The 21,526-nt window shown below is 37.5% G+C and overlaps 1 protein-coding gene across 1 annotated transcript; it reads left to right on the top strand.

The window, feature by feature from the left end:
• The first annotated feature begins 6,732 nt into the window (after positions 1–6,732).
• On the top strand, positions 6,733–15,527 carry LOC133111981 (hepatocyte nuclear factor 6-like). The gene is made up of 2 exons (XM_061222637.1): positions 6,733–7,810; positions 15,232–15,527. The coding sequence occupies exons 1-2, from the start codon at positions 6,733–6,735 to the stop codon at positions 15,525–15,527; spliced, it is 1,374 nt and encodes a 457-aa protein (XP_061078621.1).
• The last annotated feature ends 5,999 nt before the right edge of the window (positions 15,528–21,526 follow it).

The following is a 21,526-nucleotide window of genomic DNA, read 5'->3' on the forward strand; positions in this document are numbered from 1 at the left end:
AAATGCAACATCCCCTGAAATCAGCTGAACTCAGCGGATCCCAGGGGTAAGCGGAAAAGAAAGCGAGGACAGAATTAAGAGATTAGAAAAGGACTAAAGGATACTCTGGTTATGTGTTGTTTAAGAGTGATGCTGTGACATGTGGTACCTTTCAGGCTTTAGTGGTCAGGCAGATAGGGTTTAAATCTCAACAGAGGTCATCAAGCGTCATAAGCTCTCGGACCTACAATATCATAAAGTAACTCCTCGTCTGTAAAACATCAGCAGTCCCATGCTCAGTGGTAGCACACCTAGAAAGAAAGTTTTGCACTACAGATCAGATCGCTTGGTGTATACTTTACACGTTATCAGAAATGTTTATCAAAGCTGTGCCTAATAATAACGTGAAATCGACCTACATTTACAATCTGATATTTTTAACACCGAAGCACATATTTGCAATTGTAGTCACGCGAATGAAAAGAGCATATTTGCTGTAGTAGGCCAATGTAATCTGTTGGAACAATTGTATCGAAATCATTTTACTTGATACATTCTTACTTAGATACATGTTAAGGAATATTTCTGAATTTTGTTTGATTTAGTGAAAATATCACAGCTATCTCAATTCTCACTTAACTCAGTGAAATGTGCTGGTATTTGTTTTGCATAATTGGCATAATGTGGTCAGATTGTGAAGCGTATTATTATTATTATTATTATTATTATTATTAGTAGTAGTAGTAGTAGTAGTAGTAGTATATTATTCTTCTTATTATTATTATTATTATTATTGTTATTCGTATTATTATTGTTGTTTTCCCGATGACGATAATAATAATGCTTTTTTTGTCATGATCTGCATTATCAAAAATAATGCAAATGTATAATGACTTGCAGAATTGATGTATTTCTGCAGTTACACCTCATGTTTACTGGGATGTGAAGGTATTAATTTACACCCACACACACCCACACACACACACACACACACACACACACACACACACACACACACACACCACCACCACCACCAACACTCTTCTAATTATAAAATGGTATGAAAACCTCCCGTCTCCTGTACATTTCTAACTCACCTGAACGTGCTAGCTTTAGCCTATCTCTTCCAGTTAGCATGTCTGTGTGTCGTCGCTTGTTGGTTTAGGCGTTTAAAAAATAGGATGACTTACGCATCGCTGTAATCAACAGAAGAAACAAGTTTAAAGTCCAAAGTCTTCTTTTAGCCAAGTTTACTAAATATTATTTACTGGCCTCAGCTTAATGTGTACTGGTACTTAATGAGAGCCTAGTGATTAATACAATATTCTTGTAGAATTAAGATCAATTTAATAAATTAAAAGTGAGTTATTTGAGGTTTTATTATGGTCTTGACTATGTTTTATTTGTGTGGTGATTTCGGACACTTGCTTGTTCTTGCCTTGAATAATAGCGTTATAGAACCTGAGGGAAATATGACCATATTGATTTTCCCTGATAAGAATGGCTGAGATTGTCGACATTTATGTTTTGTGTGCTGATTGCTTTAACAAGATTTAACCAGTTTAATCGAATATTTTGAATGCTTAACTGTCTCTTTGTTTGCCCGGGCAGACGGAATTATCATCAGGCGTTCAGCGACTGATGCTTCACGAGAGTATAAACAGTGCGAAATAATAGAGTAGCTCCCTAACTTGTGCTTTAGCCTACTGTAGCCTAATCTGGTTCAGTCTGAAGGTTGTATTAGCCCAGCACTAACTTACACGCATATGACTATTATAGGCTAAGTTTTGTAAGAAGTAGGCTACTGAGATGCAAGCAGCGTCCTTTGAAATTTAAGTTTTGGTTGCCACATGATTTTAACAGACTAAGCTACTGTAGGCCTCGCTACTTGTTGGTTAAATGGCAACAAAAACTGGTTCGATTACGATGCTATTTCATGAAATGCATTTAAATAATCACTTTATTCTGCAGTATCAGGCCCCTGTGATTTTGCATCAATTCTAGATATTTTGTATATATGCTATTGGTATTATTCGCATGTTATTATGTTTTAATTAACATTAGATTTCCAGTCAGGTCGCCAGGTCATGGGCTATAACAAGTGACACTTAACACATTTTTAGTTGGTAGCTTACAGGCGATCGATAATTTAGACATCCCCAAAATTGATTAAGAAAGAAAGAATTGGAAAAAAATTTGGGCCTAGGCCAATATGTTTTTCCCACTGAGCAAACCGACAACAAAAACCCTGGGTTGTTGGACTTCGAAGATAATATTCTTGAAAAGTTTGCAGATGCTAAATTATAAGTTAGCACAACTGTTCAGTAGCCTTTAGGGCTAGTTTACTTTCTGTTCATTGACTTTTGCTAAAAAGTGCAGGACAAGATGGAATTAGAATAGCGGTAACTGATGCTGTGTTTTTGACCTCACCAAAGTTGATGTTCTAACGCCTTACTAACGTTTGTCGGAATAACAGCATTAAGGTTAAAACATTTTTATTTTATTTTATTTTATTTATTTTTTTAAATTGTAGACTAAGTTTCTAAGTTAATGATGGCCTAATTACTCTTTTTACAATGGCAGGTGCAGGTCTATGGCGGATGGGGATTCATGGCCTGGGCAAGAAAATGCACTTCAGGCAACTCCAAAGTAACGATATTGGCCGCGTTTCCCGAACGCGTTAAGAACGTTCTTAAGCTAAGAAAGTTCTTAAGGACCGTCTTAAGAACTTTCTTAACGCGTTCGGGAAAGCGGCCATTAATGTTTCTAGTGGATGTGCATGTGAACAATTATAGCCTACACAACTAAACATAAATAGGCTTTTCCTGCAGATACGTATTTCCTTGCGCGCCCGCTCAGGTTGCATGCACTTTATGAAAATAGTTCCAACCGAAACGTAGGCTAATATTTAAATCTCATGTAAACGTTCAACAACTGGAGGCATGTCGTTGTACAAGCTCTTTTGAGGTTACATTCAGTGTATTTTCTTACTATAGAAACGTCAGAAACTTTCTTAAATATCTAAAATATCATTCAGTGCAAAAGAAAACTGAGCCACTCCAAAGAACTGCTTAATTTATTCCACATATGACATATCCATATCAGATAATATTAATCAATGATGTAGGGATGTAGGGTATAGCCTAATGCATATTGTTGATAAAATATGTCGTTTTGTGATACACTTGCGCAAATTAACGACATTTTACATGGAACAGAACTATTGGTCTAAAATTGCATAATTTATTAGCTCATTATCCCGCTGCAAGGCAATTTAAAATGTTATGTAATTGTACATAGGTAGCTTACATAGTTGCATCAGGTAAGTATTATATTTCTATTTATAGTCTATGTGAGTATTTATGTGAGGGTTTCTAATAAAATAAATTAGAAAAAAAAATTGTCGAACTTGATTTGTGAGATAGTCTTATAGTCTATTTTAGTTTATTTATGTCACTTCTGCGTATGTTTGGATTATAGCACCATTATTTAAAGTTGTTAAGAGCTGCTCCCTTTCATTTATTCTGTGAAAAAGTAAGTAAACATTGTTTTAAAGGTCTTCGTAATATTTCACTTTTTCTGTCATTTAATTATATTTGAGAAAAATGAAGAACGCTTAAATCCTTATGTCATTTTACCTTTTATGAGTTGCCATGCAATCGTCCTTTAGAAAATCTACTGGATTCTAATATAGCAAGCGGTAGTGATAGTTTTACAAGTAATACACACACAGAGTCAATTGGAAAAGATACTTTGCATTTTCTATTTCATTTTATAGCTACAGTTAGCCTACCTACACAATGCTGGACGGTCTTTGAGCGCTCAGATCACTGATTAGAACTAATGGAGTGTAACTTTTATATATATATATATATTTATGTATTTAAAATCACTCGTGAGCTCTGTCGCTTGTGTTTGAATATGTCAATAGATCCACTATACGAGTTAAATCAATTTAACCTTGAATTATTTAATTTACTAATATCTTGCTGAGACAAAGGGTATCATGCAACATATTTAAGACTAGTCTATTTGGCGGTGTTTGGTGAAACGAAACTTTATCTTAAGATTACACGGAATTTTTGAATTTGGCCTACTATTGGGAATTAAAAACAGTATGATGACATGGATTTTTTCCAAATTTGTTCATGAGATGTTAGATGCTCTCAATTCTATTCAAAATTAGCCAGGTGTAGTTTTCGAATGTGTGTTATGCTTGCAGGGCATTAGTTTGAAACACCGGAATGTTAAAATGAGGCATATATATATATATATATATTTGCTGCCACACTCTCTATTTTAATAAAGTGTTCATTAACCTCGCCCATTGAGGTCGGATACACAATAAAATATATGCGACATGAACTGTTCAAACACCGAAACTATTGCATAAAAACGTCCCACCCCCCATGTCCTTTATTAAATTCGCACTTGAGGGAGAAAATTGATCTATGCACTGTGCATCATGTTAGCCATAGGTTTTATTAAAATACTTCGATAATTACTGTGTCTCAGTAGCTTACATGTTTTTGATTTATACCGATGCATTCTGATGTTTCATTTTTTAATTGACAGCGGGTCAATGAAAATGCCTACACACTAACATCAGAGTACGTTTTTCCTGATGAACATACTCCATCAGGATGGAACGTATACTCAAAATTACTTTTAGCAAAACATTTTGTTGTGTAAATAATTGGACTACAATAAGCTAGAAAGCACATTACAGAACAATGCAGGCTCGCCTACTGTGTTGTATAGTTGTTTTTTAACAAATCTTTATCAAATCTTTTACTCGTAATGAATTGTTTTATTGTAATTGATTTTTGTATGCGACAGATTATAAGGCCACGTGTCCGCTAGCTACTTATCCTTAAAGTTTGTCTACTTTTTTCAAAGAATATTAACAGAATGTCATTATAATCGACCCTGCCAGATGCACATGTGTTTGTCATCTGACAGGTCCTCAAGAAAGTATCGAGGGAAAACTCCTGAAAAGTTTATCTGGTCCCACTGCAGCTGTTAGTCTTTATGCGTCGCCTTTGCCATTTGTCCTATTGAGATAAAGGAGCTTCAAGCAATGGCCACGCAAGCTGTCACCGGAATCCGGAGAGACACCTCCCGTCCTGGCGTCATCAAAAGTTTTCATATTTGCTTGCATGTTTGAACTATGTAGAATGTGTTATCTGATTGTATCTTAAATAATAATACGCGTTCAAATGTGACATTTATGGATTACAATAAAATAAATAAGCCCATGTTTTTACTCCAAAATTACTTGTTGTCCTTTGTCAATAGCCAGCTTGTACATAATAACATTATTTATTTGTTTATTGTATGTTTCATTTCAGTATGTTATTGAGGATATTTTAACTTTTGAATTAGAATTTGTGAGTGTATTTATGAACTTGATTGTTGATATCAGTTTTAAGGTGCGTTCGTATATGCATCGTCACATTTAAAAATGAACTGTGTGTTCATTCTGTCAGTTTCTGATATATTGGTTCACTGAATATTTTGTAGTATTACTGCTGTTGTACTGCTGTATTTATGTATATCTGGAGACAATACAAATATTGATTTGAGTCCTCATTGTTGTCTATTGAAATAATCTTAGTACATGTAGGCCTAGTACCTCAGTGAAATGAAACATAGGCCTATATAGATTGTCAGTTAACCTTTGACTTACATTTGAGGATTAAGTTTACACTGAAACACTCCATCAGAAATGAAGGTAGGCCTACAAGAAGTGCCTAAAAAGGTACAAATGTGTTTTAAGGGGATTGGTTTATATGTAACAATGGCTGGCCTGCAATGTTTGATAAATAATAATATAATCAGTGATCGAGATATGCTATTTACATATTAACATGGAGACTATTCTCTCCAAATGTGTATTTGTTTTGTTTCGGACCTTGACTGTGACCAGTATTCATTCTTTCTGAGAATCTAACAAGCATTCTGAATGTCTGTAATCTTGTCACAGCTAATCTCTTCAATAAAATTAGAGAAATGAGAACCAGGTGTTTTTTTTTACTCTCGTTGCTATTTAAAAACAAAAAGTAGGAAATAAAAGGGAATTAACACACACACACTCAAGTATAAAATAAATGAACAATCACGGTTTTGGTTGTACATTAGGTAGCCTATGTTATCAATGTTTACACTTTTTTATCTACTCCAGTAATTCATCTTGGGAGCCTTCGCTTTTCCCCCATTGTTAAACTTCAAGCTGATCATCAACCAACAAGAAGAAACCCAAATACTGGTAGCTGATAGCTCATGGAATATCTTGGCTTCAACTTCCTTATTAGCTGACGTCAGCTCAGAATAGCGGCGTGCATGTGTATGTTGTGGGAGGAGACGCGGGGCACCTAGTGCGCATGATTCTTCAGTTGGAGCCGCAGCAGCAGAGCTGTGGCCAAAGAGAACCAAACAGCGCGAGACATGGCTGGAGATGGCGGCGAGGGATACATCCAAATTACGACCGCCGCTGCCGATGCTCTGGTAAATGAACAGGGGCCTTAAATTAAAGCTTAAAGGGATAAAAAGATATAAAAACAAAATAATAAAAAACATAAAAAAGAAACTCAAAAATCGACGACTTTAAATGATAAAAAAACAAGAAAATAAAACAAAGAAACTAAGGAAAAGAAACGAGAAACGAAAAAGACGGCGGTCTGTAGTGAAGACTTGTTTGGACCTTTCTCAGACAGATCAGATAGATGTTTGGTCCACAAGATTGCACGTATAATGAATGCTCAGCTGTCGATGGAATGTATTGGCGATCTGCACGGAGTGAGCCATGAACAGGTGCCCGCCACGGCTGACCTGATGAGCAGCAACAGTCCTCATCACAGGAGCCCGGTGACCCATCGCAGCAACCACTTGTCAGTCCACCCGCGCTCAATGGGCATGACCTCAATCCTAGACAGCGGCGACTATCATCCCCACCGACCCACGGATCACGGTCTGGCCGGTCACCTGCACCCGGCTATGACCATGGCTTGCGAGGTTCCTCCCGGAATGAACATGAGCAGCACTTACACCACGCTGACTCCCTTGCAGCCGCTACCTCCCATCTCGACCGTCTCGGACAAGTTTCCCCATCACCACCACCACCATCACCACCATCACCACCCCCATCAGCGGATCCCAGGGAACGTGAGTGGCAGCTTCACTCTGATGAGGGACGACAGAGGTCTGGCTCCGATGAACAATCTCTATGCCCCGTACCACAAGGATGTTGCCGGCATGGGACAAAGCCTGTCCCCCTTATCAGGATCCGGTTTGGGCGGTATACACAACTCCCAACAGGGGCTGCCGCCTTATGCACACCCGGGTGCCACCATGCCCACGGAGAAAATGTTAACGCCTAACGGATTTGAAGCTCACCATCCTGCCATGCTAGCCAGGCATGGGGACCAGCATATGACTGCATCCTCGGGGGGCATGGTGCAGATTAATGGTATACACCACCACCCGCACCACCTGAGCGGGCAAACCCACGGCCAGGTCCTGGGCGCAACCCGGGAGCAAATGTCTTCATTGCCCGGATCGCAGGTCAGCAACGGAGGCAGTGCAGGGCAAATGGAAGAAGTCAATACCAAAGAAGTAGCACAGAGGATCGCCACTGAGCTAAAACGGTACAGCATCCCCCAGGCCATCTTTGCCCAGAGGGTCCTGTGCCGATCGCAGGGCACCCTCTCCGACCTCCTAAGGAACCCAAAGCCGTGGAGCAAGCTAAAGTCCGGTCGCGAGACTTTCAGGAGAATGTGGAAATGGCTGCAGGAGCCTGAATTCCAAAGAATGTCCGCTCTCAGGCTCGCAGGTGAGCGAACAATAGGTAATCTGCTCTATTACATTCTCTTTGTTCCAATTTTTGTTTTATAATTGTCGTTCTGTGATGCCTGCTTGGAGTGCTTTAAATATGTCATGGCTGCAAAATCTTCATATTTTAGGATTTATCTATTTTGACGCAACATAGAGCTGAGTCTTACATATGACAGTTAGCTACACTAAACGAACCACATATTTTTAGATGTAGCCTACTTGCCGTGCCATTCTTCGGGCATGTATCGAGGCTCTTTTATCGATCGGCTATTAATTTGTAATAGCTATAGCATACATCGGTGAACAATCTTTTTCAATAACGATGCTTCTTAAATGGCTATAGGCCTAAATTGTTGTAAATGTGTTGGTTTTGTGGACCCAGATGCTTTCGAAACGTCTGGAGTAGTGATTTAGCCTGTATATTGTAGCTATATATAGGCTATATAGTCTTTAAAAAATTACCTTTGCTGATTTTGTCACAGCGAATCTCCTATATTTCTGTACTGTAAACACTTCACACTTGACTTGTCGCTGTGGTGTTAAACTGTGACCTCCATTGTCTCAATCTGATTCTGTATTAATAGAAGCTAGGGACTTCCAGTTTAATGCAGTTTCTCCATTTATTGCTAGACTGTTTTAAAATAAGAACAATAAGAAACGCCTATAGTCTATGTTTTAATATGAATTTGTAGTTTAAGACTGCCTGCGAATTTACTGGCTAGACGTATTCATAATGTTACTATGTGCAAGGTCCAGGGCGGCGACAGATTATTTTCTGTTGCGGGAATACATAGGCTATTTGCTTTTGTCCGTTTTGTACGACATGCGTGGTCAATGTCTGCGGCCGTTTGCTTTCTCGTTCCTTTAAAATTATTTGAAATCACAATTAATTCAGTCGAGTCATTTTGCCCCGATATCATGTTCTATTTCCGCGTGAAACATGCGAGTTTCCATTGACGCGGCCCGGAGTGAATTTTTGTTAATTAACTGATAGGTCTCCATTAATTTGTCCCTGGAGATTGAGGGAGTCAATCCGTGCGGGAGTCATGGGCACTGATCCGTTTCACAGACAGACAACGTGATCCCTTCTCCTTGAAGTACACAAAGGAAGTGCTTGAAAATGTAATAGCGTAAATATGCACGTGGTCCGCTTGTGGTTTCCGTACTCACTTTCCAATAAATGTGTCTTACTACACTTATTCCACAGTATTCCTTTGTGTGTGTGAACACGATGGAGCGAAGACGGTGCTGACATGCAATTGTTCCATTTAGCTTTTTAAAATAATAATCATAATAATAATAATAATCTTCGTCATCATCGTCGTAATAATAATCCTGATAATAATACAACAACTACTACTACTACTACTACTACTACTACTACTACTACTACTAATAATAATAATAATAATAATAATAATAATAGTAATAATAATAATAATAATAATAATAATAATAATAATATAAGTTATTACGATAATAATATGTCTTCAGTGATAGCTATATTTGCAGGCTAATATTTTGATATTAACATGAGAAAATATGTTGAAGGCAGTGTGGTGACAGTTCTTTTATTTTTTCACCTGTATGCTGTGACAAGGTTTTTACTGCAGTTTTGCCGAAAGCTTAATTTACATGGGTCGATAAGGGAAAGACCACTTGAATTAAAGTATTTTGTAGGGGAGGCCTCTTCACTTTATCCGAAGTTAAGGGAGGCCAATTCGGAGCAACAGTCGCGGTGTTTAATGAGCGTGACAAATAGGTTATTTATTCAAGATTAAAGGTTTTTTTTTGTTTTGGAGTTTCATTATGTAGCCTATGTTAACTGTTTTTTATTATACTATAATTCGTTTCCAAAAATATGATATATATTATTTTTGATTATTATATAAATATTCCAATAAAGTTTGATTTAGTCTAGTTGACGGACTGTATCATTGAAACAATATGCAGCTATTCACACACACACACACACACACACACACACACACACACACACACACACACACACAAATACAATTCGTTATTTTCTATTTAGCCAATTAAGCATACACCATAAATTTACTGAATAAAATTACACTGGATATTTGTGGAAAGTAGGCTTTTTGTTTGGCCTAGTTAGCCTACATTATTGATCTATTATTATAAGGGTATAAGGATGTGAGACGTATGTGATCGGCCTACTTTTAGATGTAATATACAATTAATATTGATTATTCAAATTCGCCAATTAGATTTTACAGTAGGCCTATTACAGAATGTTTCAAAAAGCGATATATTACTGTTATTATTATTATTATTATTATTATTATTATTATTATTCTTTCATTATTGTTATTATTATTATTAATATTATTATTATAGTCGATATGGCTTTATATATTATATATAATTCTATATCGGATAAAATAATCATGCATAGCCTACAATACAAACACACAAACAAACAGACATTAGGCCTATATGTATTTTTTTAAATGAAGATCAGTTATATCATGGTAGGCCTACATTTCTGCCTTTTTCTGGAATGGAGAGTCATTTATTTTGTAACTTTATAAAACGATAATATATCGTGCATTTATATGAATGCAAGTGTGAGTTGTACGTCGGGATTTGAGACAGATTTTCACAAGCTTTGATTTCTATTCCTTGAAATCATTTACCTAAGCTTCTATTGTTGTATCGCTTTTTTATCATTTTGAGTTTGTTGAGTTTATTGAGACAATCAAAATAGGTAGATCATCAGTATAACACAACAGTTGTTATAAAACATCAGAATGTTCTTAATTTAAGTGGGACCAGTGCACTGTGCCAGTATATTGTTATAATGTTAGGTTAGGTTTTTATCTATCTTTCATATGATATTACTATTACTATTAGTTAGTTAGAAATACTTGTGCCTGCAAACACACACAGCTCTGTACCCAAAAGTTTATTTATTTATTTTCTTAATCCAGATTGTGAAATATGTGGCTATTCTATAGGCTAATGTCATTATACGCTGTATGTGTGACGTTATCTCGTGTCTGTAGAATGATTTAGCTACAGAACAGTAACTATCTGATTAGTTTTATTTGAGTGAGTGGGCGATAAAGAGACGATACCAAGGTTCATTGATATTTAAACTTGATAACTGGAAAAATTCCCCACTCGCAAGGTTCCAGGAGCTTCTGTTGTCAACGTGTCCTTGCAGGCTGTTTGATTTATAACAGCTGATATAGGGCGTCATTTGAATTTTTTGTTAATATTTATCAGAGTGGAGACTTGCAGTGCAATGCGTTTTCAAACTTGGTAATTAGGTTTATATTGTTTAAATTCTTGTTATGGGCGCGTCAAAAGAAATATACCCTACTGAAGATAGTATAAGTAGAATAGAAATAATATGAAACGCAAAATGCTATAATGCCGCAGCGATTTAAATTTGTTCCAGTTTATGTGCTTATTGCTTACGTTACCGTTGTGTTGAGGCTATTGTGTTGAATTCACCAATAATAGGACCAAGAAACGAGCATGATACGAGCAGTGTAGTGCGACCACTGGCCAGAGATGTGGGCAATATTGGCGATAGATCTGTGTGAGGGAGATTTTCAGAATATCTTTTGATTGATATCAATAATGTTTTCTACTAGACGAGTTTAATTACCCTGCTGACTGTAGCAATGGATCTTATATAGCTTATATAGGCGTATATATTTATTATATCTTAATTTGGAGTTTTTTTTTAGATTGCGCAAAATAAAACGGTTTATGAAAATAAATAGAAATTCCAAGAGAAGAAGAGTGAGACACCATACTCTAAAGATCCGAGTTCTGGTCATTTGAAGCTCATTCCTGCCCCCTTTTGGCCGTGTGATGTCACTGAGCGGTGTACTTAGAGAAATAAACAGAAAAGGAAATACCTACCTCACAATCACTCTCTGTGCAAAGTACACAGAAAGCCATATCTGCATTGTAGGCTTGTAATACGTGCATATGGACACGACTGTTTGTGTCTATTGTTTCAAAAAACCGAGCACTTTCACCACTGTGGCCAGCATAAAGCACAAGTTTTGTACATTTTCTGGCACTTTCACATCAGGTAAATAAACCTAATTTACAATAACTATAGGAACACACAACAGGAAAATGTAAAAAAAATTACGCAAGAACACAGATTTAAATAATTGAATATGACTGTGTCTCCCACGCCATTCATCATAATTATCATTCATTTTTGATCAATGCATTAATTACAGTAACGTTATATTGTGATTTTGGTCCAAGCTGATTCAATAGCATCACCAGTTCCTATAGATTTTTTGATCACGGATTGATGTTGCGAACCTCCTGTTGCACCTCATCCCAAAGGTGTTCTATTGGATGACTGGACTTTGCAGCCATTGGAGTAAAGTGATATCACTGTCATGTTCGAGGAACACGTTTGAGATGATGTGTGATTTGTGACATGGCACATAATCCTGCTGGAAGTATCCATTAAAAAAGGGTAAACTGTGGTTGCACATGTTCAGCAACAATGCCTAAGTATGATGTGGCATACAAATGATGCTCAAGTATTTAGTGGCCTAATTTATGCCAAGAAAAAAAAAGTACAATTGGCAGCTCAGCTGTTTCTCGGCCAGCTGTGTGTTGCATTTTTAGTTCATGCACACAAAAGCGAACAAAGGTATAGAGTTAATTCTTGGTGTGGAATCTGAAGTCTCCTGCTGTCATCTCTCAACACAAGGAAAACAGAAGTGTCAGTGTGAGTAAAGCAGGACATACTGGGGTGGAAAAATCTGAATAAATTGATCAGAGACATAGCCAAAACATGGAGTGTCAAATTAGCTGTTTCATACATTGTTAAGAAACAAGAATGCTCTGGTGAGCTCGGCAATAGCAATCAACCTGGTTGATCATGGAAAACCACTGCAGCGGATGAACATGGAATACTTTCAGTTGTGGAGAAAAAACCCTTTTCAAACATTTAACAGATGAAGAACACTCTCCAGGATGTAGGCATAGATGCCAAAGAGAAGACTACATCAGCATAACCTCAGATGGTTCACTGCAAAGATGACTGCAAAGATCACTGGTAAGCCTGAGGAACAGAATGGCCAGAATAGAGCTTTCTAAAAAAAGTACATTCAAATGGTTCTGAGTTCTGGAGCAAAGTCTTATGTACAGATGAGTAACCTGTAACAAAGTGATGGGAAGACAAATGTATGGAGAAGAAAAGGAACTGCCCCTGATTCAAAGCAACCCCCCATCTTTGAACATGGTGAAGATGCTGTATGGCTTGTGCATGTTCGGCTGCCACTTGTCTTGAAGATGAACTCTGAAGTGTACAGAAATATCTAATCTGCTCTAATCCAACCAAATGTCTCAACCCTCATTGAATGACATGTCACCTTGCAGCAGCAGAATGACCCCAGACACACTGCTGAAGCTACTAAGGAGCTTTTCTGGGCCTAGGGTTCTTGACTGGTCAAGTCAATCAACTGAGCATGCATTTCAGTTGAAGACAACTGAAGGCAAAAGTCCCCTGAAATAAACAGGGACTGAAGATGGTTGGCATACAGACAGGGAAGCGCATCACTTGTCTAGTGCTGTCCATGGGCTGCAGACTTCAGACAGTCATCAAATGCAAAGCATTTACAACCAAGTACTGAGTATGACTACATTATTTGAGATTATGTTCATCTTGTCCGATTACTTTTGGTCTCTTAAATTGGAGGCAAGGTGTGTTGTTATTCCTACTTGCTGTTAGTTGTTATATGGTCACTGGATATGGTAAATACACTGAACTTTAAGCTGACTGCGCATTAACCTCATATTCATTGCTTCATTTAAAATCCAATGAGCTGGAGTATGGAGCCATAACAACAAAAATTGTGTCACTGTCCAAATGCTATGGACTGCATTGTATGGATCTATAAGACATGGAACATTCATTCACATTAATATGTTTCACACATTTTAACACTTTTCTGCACAAATTTTCCACTCAACTCACCTAGTCATACCTATATTCACTAGGGGATTAAAATTCCAAGAGGAATGTTTCTACATCATGTGATATAGCCACTGCGATTTATACAATTTCCTATCCAGATTTCACAGTGAAACATTTTATTATGGCATCCTTTGTAAGTAGAAGAGTCTAGAAGTTGCTGAGTCATGGTCTCTTCATCCTATCAACAGAAGCTATTGAGAGTGCCTGCAACCTTTTTTAAACCCTGTTTAGTTTACATATTCGGCATCATATTCGGCATCATCATTTTCAATCATAAAATCAAATATGCCTTTCTGATGACTTTCTCTGCACTAATCAGAGCTCTTGATGTACATTAATGTAGAATAATTATGGTAATTAGATTATAATGAATATTTTGGAAAAATATTTCCATTATGGATAATTATAATCAAATTAATGCATTGCAACTATAATTTTCTCAAGTCACTGAATTAACTCATTCTTAGAGAGTTATAAGTAATGATATTCCTTGATGTTAATTTAAGCTAATGTCAAAAATATTATTTCACTTTATAACTCTTATTAGATACTTCTTAAGAGTCTTTCATGAACTCTTCTTAACTCTACATATCTTTTGTAATGATGTGTATGCTGCATGCTGTCTTGCAGTTACAGTATATAACTTTAATTTATTAGGCCTACTTATATATAATACTTACTTATTAGGCGTAACTTAAAGAAGCAGTAGAAGTAAAAAAGAACATATGTACATATAATAGGATTAGAAAACTCATATGAAGTATCATAATGTTAAATGAGTGTGTTAAATGTACTTGTGTGGAGTACTCGTGTCTAACTTGATGGCATGTTGGAAGTGGTTACATTACAAAGTTGTCATACAGTGTATCTTTTCCATTCGTTCTGTCATGTGTTGAGCTGGGTAAAGGTGAACAGCACTAAAAGTGGACTTTTACTAACTGACATTGCTCGGGAATTACTTCTGACCTTTAACATCAGTTTAGCTTTTTTCTCAGATAACACTTTACCTTGCTCTCTGTCCTTATTCCTGCAGTGGCTCACAGTTTGTCTTTGCAACTCCCAGCAGGAATTACTGTAGCATGGTATTCCACTTTTGCACTGCTTACAACCTAGTTATTGACACAGATCATTTCTGTATCAGCATATTTTTAAAGTTCATCGAAGACTCACACATATAGTTTTCCATTACTGTTTGTGTGTGTGTGTGAGTTGGGGTAATCAATGTTTTATTTGCATTTATTTAACCAGGTGGGCAAATTGCCTTCTTTTTTTTGCATTGATGACCTGGGGAATGAAAGTGGATTGGGGAGAGCCATTGTGTAGACATCAGTAAGATGTAAACAGCCAGTTTGTGTCATTGTTGTTTATGTGAGTGTGAGCTCTGACAGGCTTTGTCTTTTTTTTGTCCTTGTTTCTGCTCCTTGCAGCGTGTAAGAGGAAGGAACTGGAGCAGGGGAAGGGAGAGAGAGGGAGCCTCTCCAAGAAGCCCAGGCTGGTCTTCACTGACGTCCAGCGCCGGACATTACATGCAATATTCAAAGAGAACAAGCGTCCGTCCAAAGAATTACAGATCACCATCTCACACCAGCTGGGTCTGGAGCTCACGACCGTCAGCAACTTCTTCATGAATGCCCGGCGGAGGAGCCTGGATAAGTGGCTGGACGAAGGGGGCCTGATCTCGGGCAACTCCTCTTCCTCATCAAGCACTTGTACCAAAGCATGAAAGAGTTAAAGACTGTAGACTGAAACCTCGGTGGAAAAGCTTTAAAAATAAAACACACAGAAGCCTAACTCTAGACAGCAAGTTTTTGTCCGCAAAAACTGTCTGAGTGGAAAAAAAGTGACTGTACTGATGATGTACCAATGTCCAAAGAAAATACCAAAGACTTTGTTCATGCGCATAAGAAACTTTGTTCTGCAATGCATTTCAGCTGAACACCTTGCAAAAAAGAGGAAATAAGTTCACAAAAGAAGAGACAAAAACATTAGTCATACACTTTTAAAACCCACGTCCTCCCACTTGTCATTATCTTTTAAAGTCATTGGAGGTTTAAATGGAGGTTCACATTATTGTCCTTTTTTAACTGATTGGACATTATTTCTGCCCATGAGCTGAATTTATATAGCTTTATCATAAAAGGTGTTATGATGCAGAGGGTCAAAAAACCACTGTGTGAACCAGTGGGAAGGGATCATATAGGGCTTTCCTATATGAGAGAATTGTGCAAATGTAATGGTAATGTTTGTGTTCTTTTTAGACGGTCCCTGGATTTCTATCTGTTGAGAACTGGGTTAGCCCTGGGAGCAGAAAGACCCATGCTCCCGCCCTGAGTTCTGTCTTGGCAAAGTTTGCTTTGAATGTCACAGTCACAGTAGTGCTTTCTTCCTGATTGCTTGAGAAGTATACTAGATAACCAAAAAAGCACCTACATAGAAACACTCCTGTATACATTGGGAAGTTGTTTCAAAATCACACAATATTGTATTGAAAAACCAAAGAAGAAGGGAATTATATTTTAAATGATCCAAAGAGTATTTTTCAGTGTCTCTTTATACAGATCAACATGACTGTTAAAATGGAGGATTGAAGCTTAACATCCCAAATCCAAAATTAATCTTCAAATGTATAAAAGTTGATTCAAATGACCTTTAAATTGGTTGTCTCCTTATTGTCAAAATAAGATAAATATATTCCTTTTCAATCTTAATGGTAAAATGACAATGAGACATTTCATGTGGTGTCAATTTCAAAGTGTAGATTTTAAGGAGCACTGTCGATTCATTTGAAATAATTCCTCAATTATTGATCAACGATTAAAACTGTGATCAGTGATCATCATTCCTGTGATGATATTTCAGGACTTTTTTAGATGTAGTTCACCATGTTATAATGGGCCTCTATGGAGCCCTTCTTTAATGGTAATTAATGCGCTGACAATTGACATTTACAAAACTTTCCAAATATAATGGCACAGTTACGCGAACATCAACAGAGTTCAAAAAATGCTCATTTATATCCAGAACTATATATCTTAATGCTGAGACACAACTGTGTTCACAGAAGCAGAAGTTTCCACCAAAGCACAGGAGTATTCTGGGGCAAAGTGTTCATGTCTTCTTTGTAGTCCGACATTGAACTAAACAAGCTAAACGAGTTCCTATATTGTTTTGGCACAATTTTGTTAACTGATGTTAAATTATGTACATTTTGATGTTTTGATATGCAAGTCAAGTGCAGCAAACAGCTGGCTAAAACACTGATCAAAACAATTGACACTTTGCCCCAGAATACTGGTGTGCTTCGGTGGAAACTTCTGCTTGTGCAGACACAGTCAGTGAGTCCTGGTCACAGGAGGAATAGTTGACTGGATTGAAATGTGCACTTTTGATGGCATTATATTTGGAAACATTGCTGTTGAGACATTGCTGTTGAGTTTTTCCAGTGTAACTTGTCAGCACATTGGTTGCCAGAAAAGGTTTGGCCCATACTGATCCATTATCATGGTGAATTGCATCTAAAAAAATCTAGTTGCAAAATCTAGAAGATTAGTGGCATTTCAGCGAAACTATCTGGATGGATAGATAGTAATCTGGGTGAAAAACATGCTTTAATTTCAGTTTGCCCTTTAATATTAATATTTTCAGGGAGAGTAATGGCAACGACATAAGCTTTAAAGCATCATTTGCATATGATGTGTTAAAATGCCAGCTGCCAAAAACCAAAGATTGAATCTTGCTGAGAGTATTTTGTGTCCTAATGCCCTTCTGTCATCAGGTCTGTTATATACTTTAATTGGTATTTTTTGCCCATTATGATTCAGATATTGTTTTACCTTTTGTAATAACATCAATACAAAAATATTGTTTAGCCCATCTAAAAGCAAGATGCACAAAAAATGATTCCACACAAAGATTCAAAGAACAGTTTCAGTTCCAAAACCATTGTAGATGCAGCATACTTTTATTATATCATTTATTTTATCTTAATTCTGAGCAAGGACAAATATGTCCCTGCACAAAGTCAAAGCATTGTGAAAAGCTTGTCTAAAATATTTGATATATGTAGCATGCTTTAGACATATGCATACTATGTGCATATGCATACATTTTTATTAACAATGACATCAAGCACACCATTTAGATTGAAATATACAATTCAGATTCTTAAATTTCATACTGCCCAAAGTTGTGATTTTTCAATGTGCCCTGTCCTAAGGAAAATATCAGACTACTTTCACTACATATAGCTAGCTACAGCATGTCTCATGTCATCTGGAGTGTGTACCCTACCCAAATCCCAAGGTATAAATGTAAGACTGAACACAACAGAGACAAATCAAAGATGGTTGTGTTTTTAGCATCCAGTTTCTTCTGTGTTGTTGTGAGAAGAACCTTTATGATATTTTATACTTGTGTAATATTTCTCCGCCTGTCCAGCTTGCACATCAATCAATCAGATGTGAGCACCATAGTCCACTCTGCTTGTTCCTGTCTTTCCATCCTCACTCTCTGCTGTCACCTGAGACTAATGAAAACTATGCATTTCACAACTGGGAAGAAAGCACTGCCTGAGCCTGTCCACAAATGGATTGGGAGTGTTTGTTACTTAGCGACCTGCTGTACAGATGGTTGTCCACATTGTTACCATATTCCCGGCCTTGTTGTATTTCCTGTGGTGTGGTTAGCTTTTAACATAACACACTTGGTAACTATTTACTTGTATTACAACAATTAGACAAAGTTATCTTAAGGAGTAGCTATCTGCTTCCACATGTAAAAACAAAATGTGTAAAGATCTTCTACTATTTCTAGTGTGAACCAAAGACGCTACCTCACTATTTCCATTTGTGATTTTAATCACATTATTGATGATACCAAAGATTACCAAAGATTTTTTCTTGCACGGCCTACACAAGTGATGTGGTGGATATTTTCTATTTCTGCGTTTGCCCCCAATGCCCCCGCCATCAAGCCCCTCCCCTTCTGTCACCTGCCCCGCCCCTTTGCTCAATGTAATATTTCTTCATTACTAATATAATAATAAGGTATAGGCAAACATGTTGCAAATTTTGTAAAACCCACTGGACGAGTGCCTTGCTTGAACCAAAGTGTTGAACCGCTGTTGACCTCTGTGATCTCTCACCTTCTTATCTTATACCTCAGCCTCTCGTAGGGCCACTATCGAAGGAAAAAGGAATACTTCTCTTACCATGGTGCTTTTGCCAGCGCAGACATGCAATGAAAGCATACCAAGGGAATTTCTTTTTTCTGACAAACCAAAGCTCCCTTCCACCCCAAAATCCCTCCCACTGTCTGTCATCCCGACAAAATATCCACTGTGCAGGCCGTGCGTCCTTCTACCGATCTCTCTGAATACCTCATAGTAATAAATCTGTAGGGTTATGTTGTATAGAGAGTCTATATGTGATTAAGGGAAAATGTAACTAGTTTGATATCTGTTATCATTACTTCAAAAAGCATTATAATTATTTATTTGGAAGTTTTGGTCGGAACCACACTGTTTTGGTCACGGGTGACGTCTTTTGAGGATACGCGGTGGAGGTGTGCCGGAAATAAAGAAAAATCACTTATTTTTTATTAAGATATTGTGTTATTCTAATATTGTAATGATGGTAGACTTGTTTTTTTAACAGGGTAATACCAACTGCTGTGAAAATGTGTTCATATTTCCTCCTTTCTCTACTTCTGTGTTGTGATTCAATTTAATTTAATTGCATTTTGTATGGCTTAATCACTGTTTTAATTTATGCATTTGTAGAAAATCTAGATTTGTATATAGTAGATTTGGGGGGGGGGGGATCACCCAACATTTGATGCTACAACTTTATTTTTCATGCTTAGATATGTTGAAGGAGTGGGGTTTTTTACTGCGGGGTAACCTTCACAAATATCTTTGCAGGCACTTCGATGTGTTCTAAACACTGCCAAGTACCAAAAAATGTTGATTGCCGATGAAAACACGGTTTTAAGGTGTTACCATGTTACTCAAATGGCAAAAAAGCAGTGTATGTGTTTTGTTTTTTGTATAAGTTTGACTTTTTAAAAGAAACAAAAATGTTATTTTATGGATATTACTGCACATCCAAAGATTTATTGAAAAAACAAATGAACCAAAAAAAGGAAAAAAAATGGTTAAATGTTGAGAAGCACTGGCATTTGTGAGGTAGAATTGTTGAGTTTTAATTTGCCATTCGCACGGGTATAGACATTAGAAGGGTGTAGAACCACGTAGACGAGCAAACTGGACCGTTTGGGATGTTCTGTCAAGTGTACAATCTGCGGGTGTGTAAGGGGCTGCAAGCCCTGCTAACTTTGCTGTCTCATGCACAGAGTAAGGTGGAGTCTAGGCTGGGCAGCAGGTCTGCCGGGGGCTGTGTCACATTGCTGGGTACATTTTTATTCATGTGACACCGCTGTCTAGTTCCATCGAGTATCTGTTATTTTGGTGCGTACTCGTGTAATGACAATGAGCAAAGTCTAATAAATCTCGAAAGAAACTTACCAACAATCAGTGTGTGTTTCTATGTGCATGGATGCAGCATGTTGTCTCTCTAATCTATTTTTTTGCCTGGTCTGTTTGGGTGTTTATGTGCAAGTGGGGGGTGTTTGAACAACCTGGAAGCTTTCCTTCATTTCAGTCAATAGAGAGATTGATAAAAGCAACTGATCAAACAATGGTCCTTCTGTTAATAATTCATAGTAGTGAAAAACACCCTGCTTTAAGGTGGTCTATTGGTGCATTTTTAACATCTTTAACATCTGGCATTCCATCCCAACTAGTAAAATTTAATTTTGCCATATTTTTGCCCAAATTAGACTTCCCAATTTTATGTGTGTGTGCATGTGTGTGTGTTTTGTTGTTGTTTTTTGTACTCATCTCCAGCTGCCCTCTCTTGAATGCACACCTACAGTACTGTGCTCCCAATGTAATGCAGCTCCGTGCCACTCCACAGTTACTTCTGCACTTTGTACATGCAGACTGTGGGGATAAGAAAGGTCTAGCTGTGTGATGGTACAGTGGCAGCTACGTTATCAAGATAAAATAACATTTGTAACCAGGTATTCCTATCCACATTGAAAAGTGTAAGGTAGCTACACATGGATTAGGCCACATTATTTTGTGGTTACACATAATTAATAACCTTTTACTTGCTTAGCAATCGTTATGTCGACTAAGTTAGTTGTGCACTGGCAGCCTAGTCTGGAGGTGATAACCAAACTCTCTTCGTAACCAACACTGTAGGTTACTAGAGTTATAACATAATGTAATAACAACTCTATTTCCCCGATCATAGAAAATAAAATAAACACTGGTCAGTTCTATTCTCTTGCCCTTATTTTAGATAACAAGTTCAGATAACATTCCATCCATTATCTAACCTGCTTATTCCAGGTCAGGGTCACAGTGGGGATGCTGGACCATATCCCAGCATGCATTGTGTGAAACGCAGGAATACACCCTTGACAGGTTGCCAATCTGTTGCTGGATGCACACACTGTTCACTCACACTTATATCTAGGGGTACTTTAGACTCTCCTATAAACCTAACCTGCATGTGTTTGGACTGAGGAAACCGGGGTGCCCAGAGGAAACCCACAGAGACACTAGGAGAACATGTAAACTCCACAGAAAGGCCCTGGTCAAGACTTTATCCCTGGACCTTCTTTGTGTGAGGCAACGGTCCAGCCACTGTGCCACCA

Source organism: Conger conger, chromosome 15 (genome assembly GCF_963514075.1).
Source record: "Conger conger chromosome 15, fConCon1.1, whole genome shotgun sequence".
Taxonomy (NCBI): domain Eukaryota; kingdom Metazoa; phylum Chordata; class Actinopteri; order Anguilliformes; family Congridae; genus Conger; species Conger conger.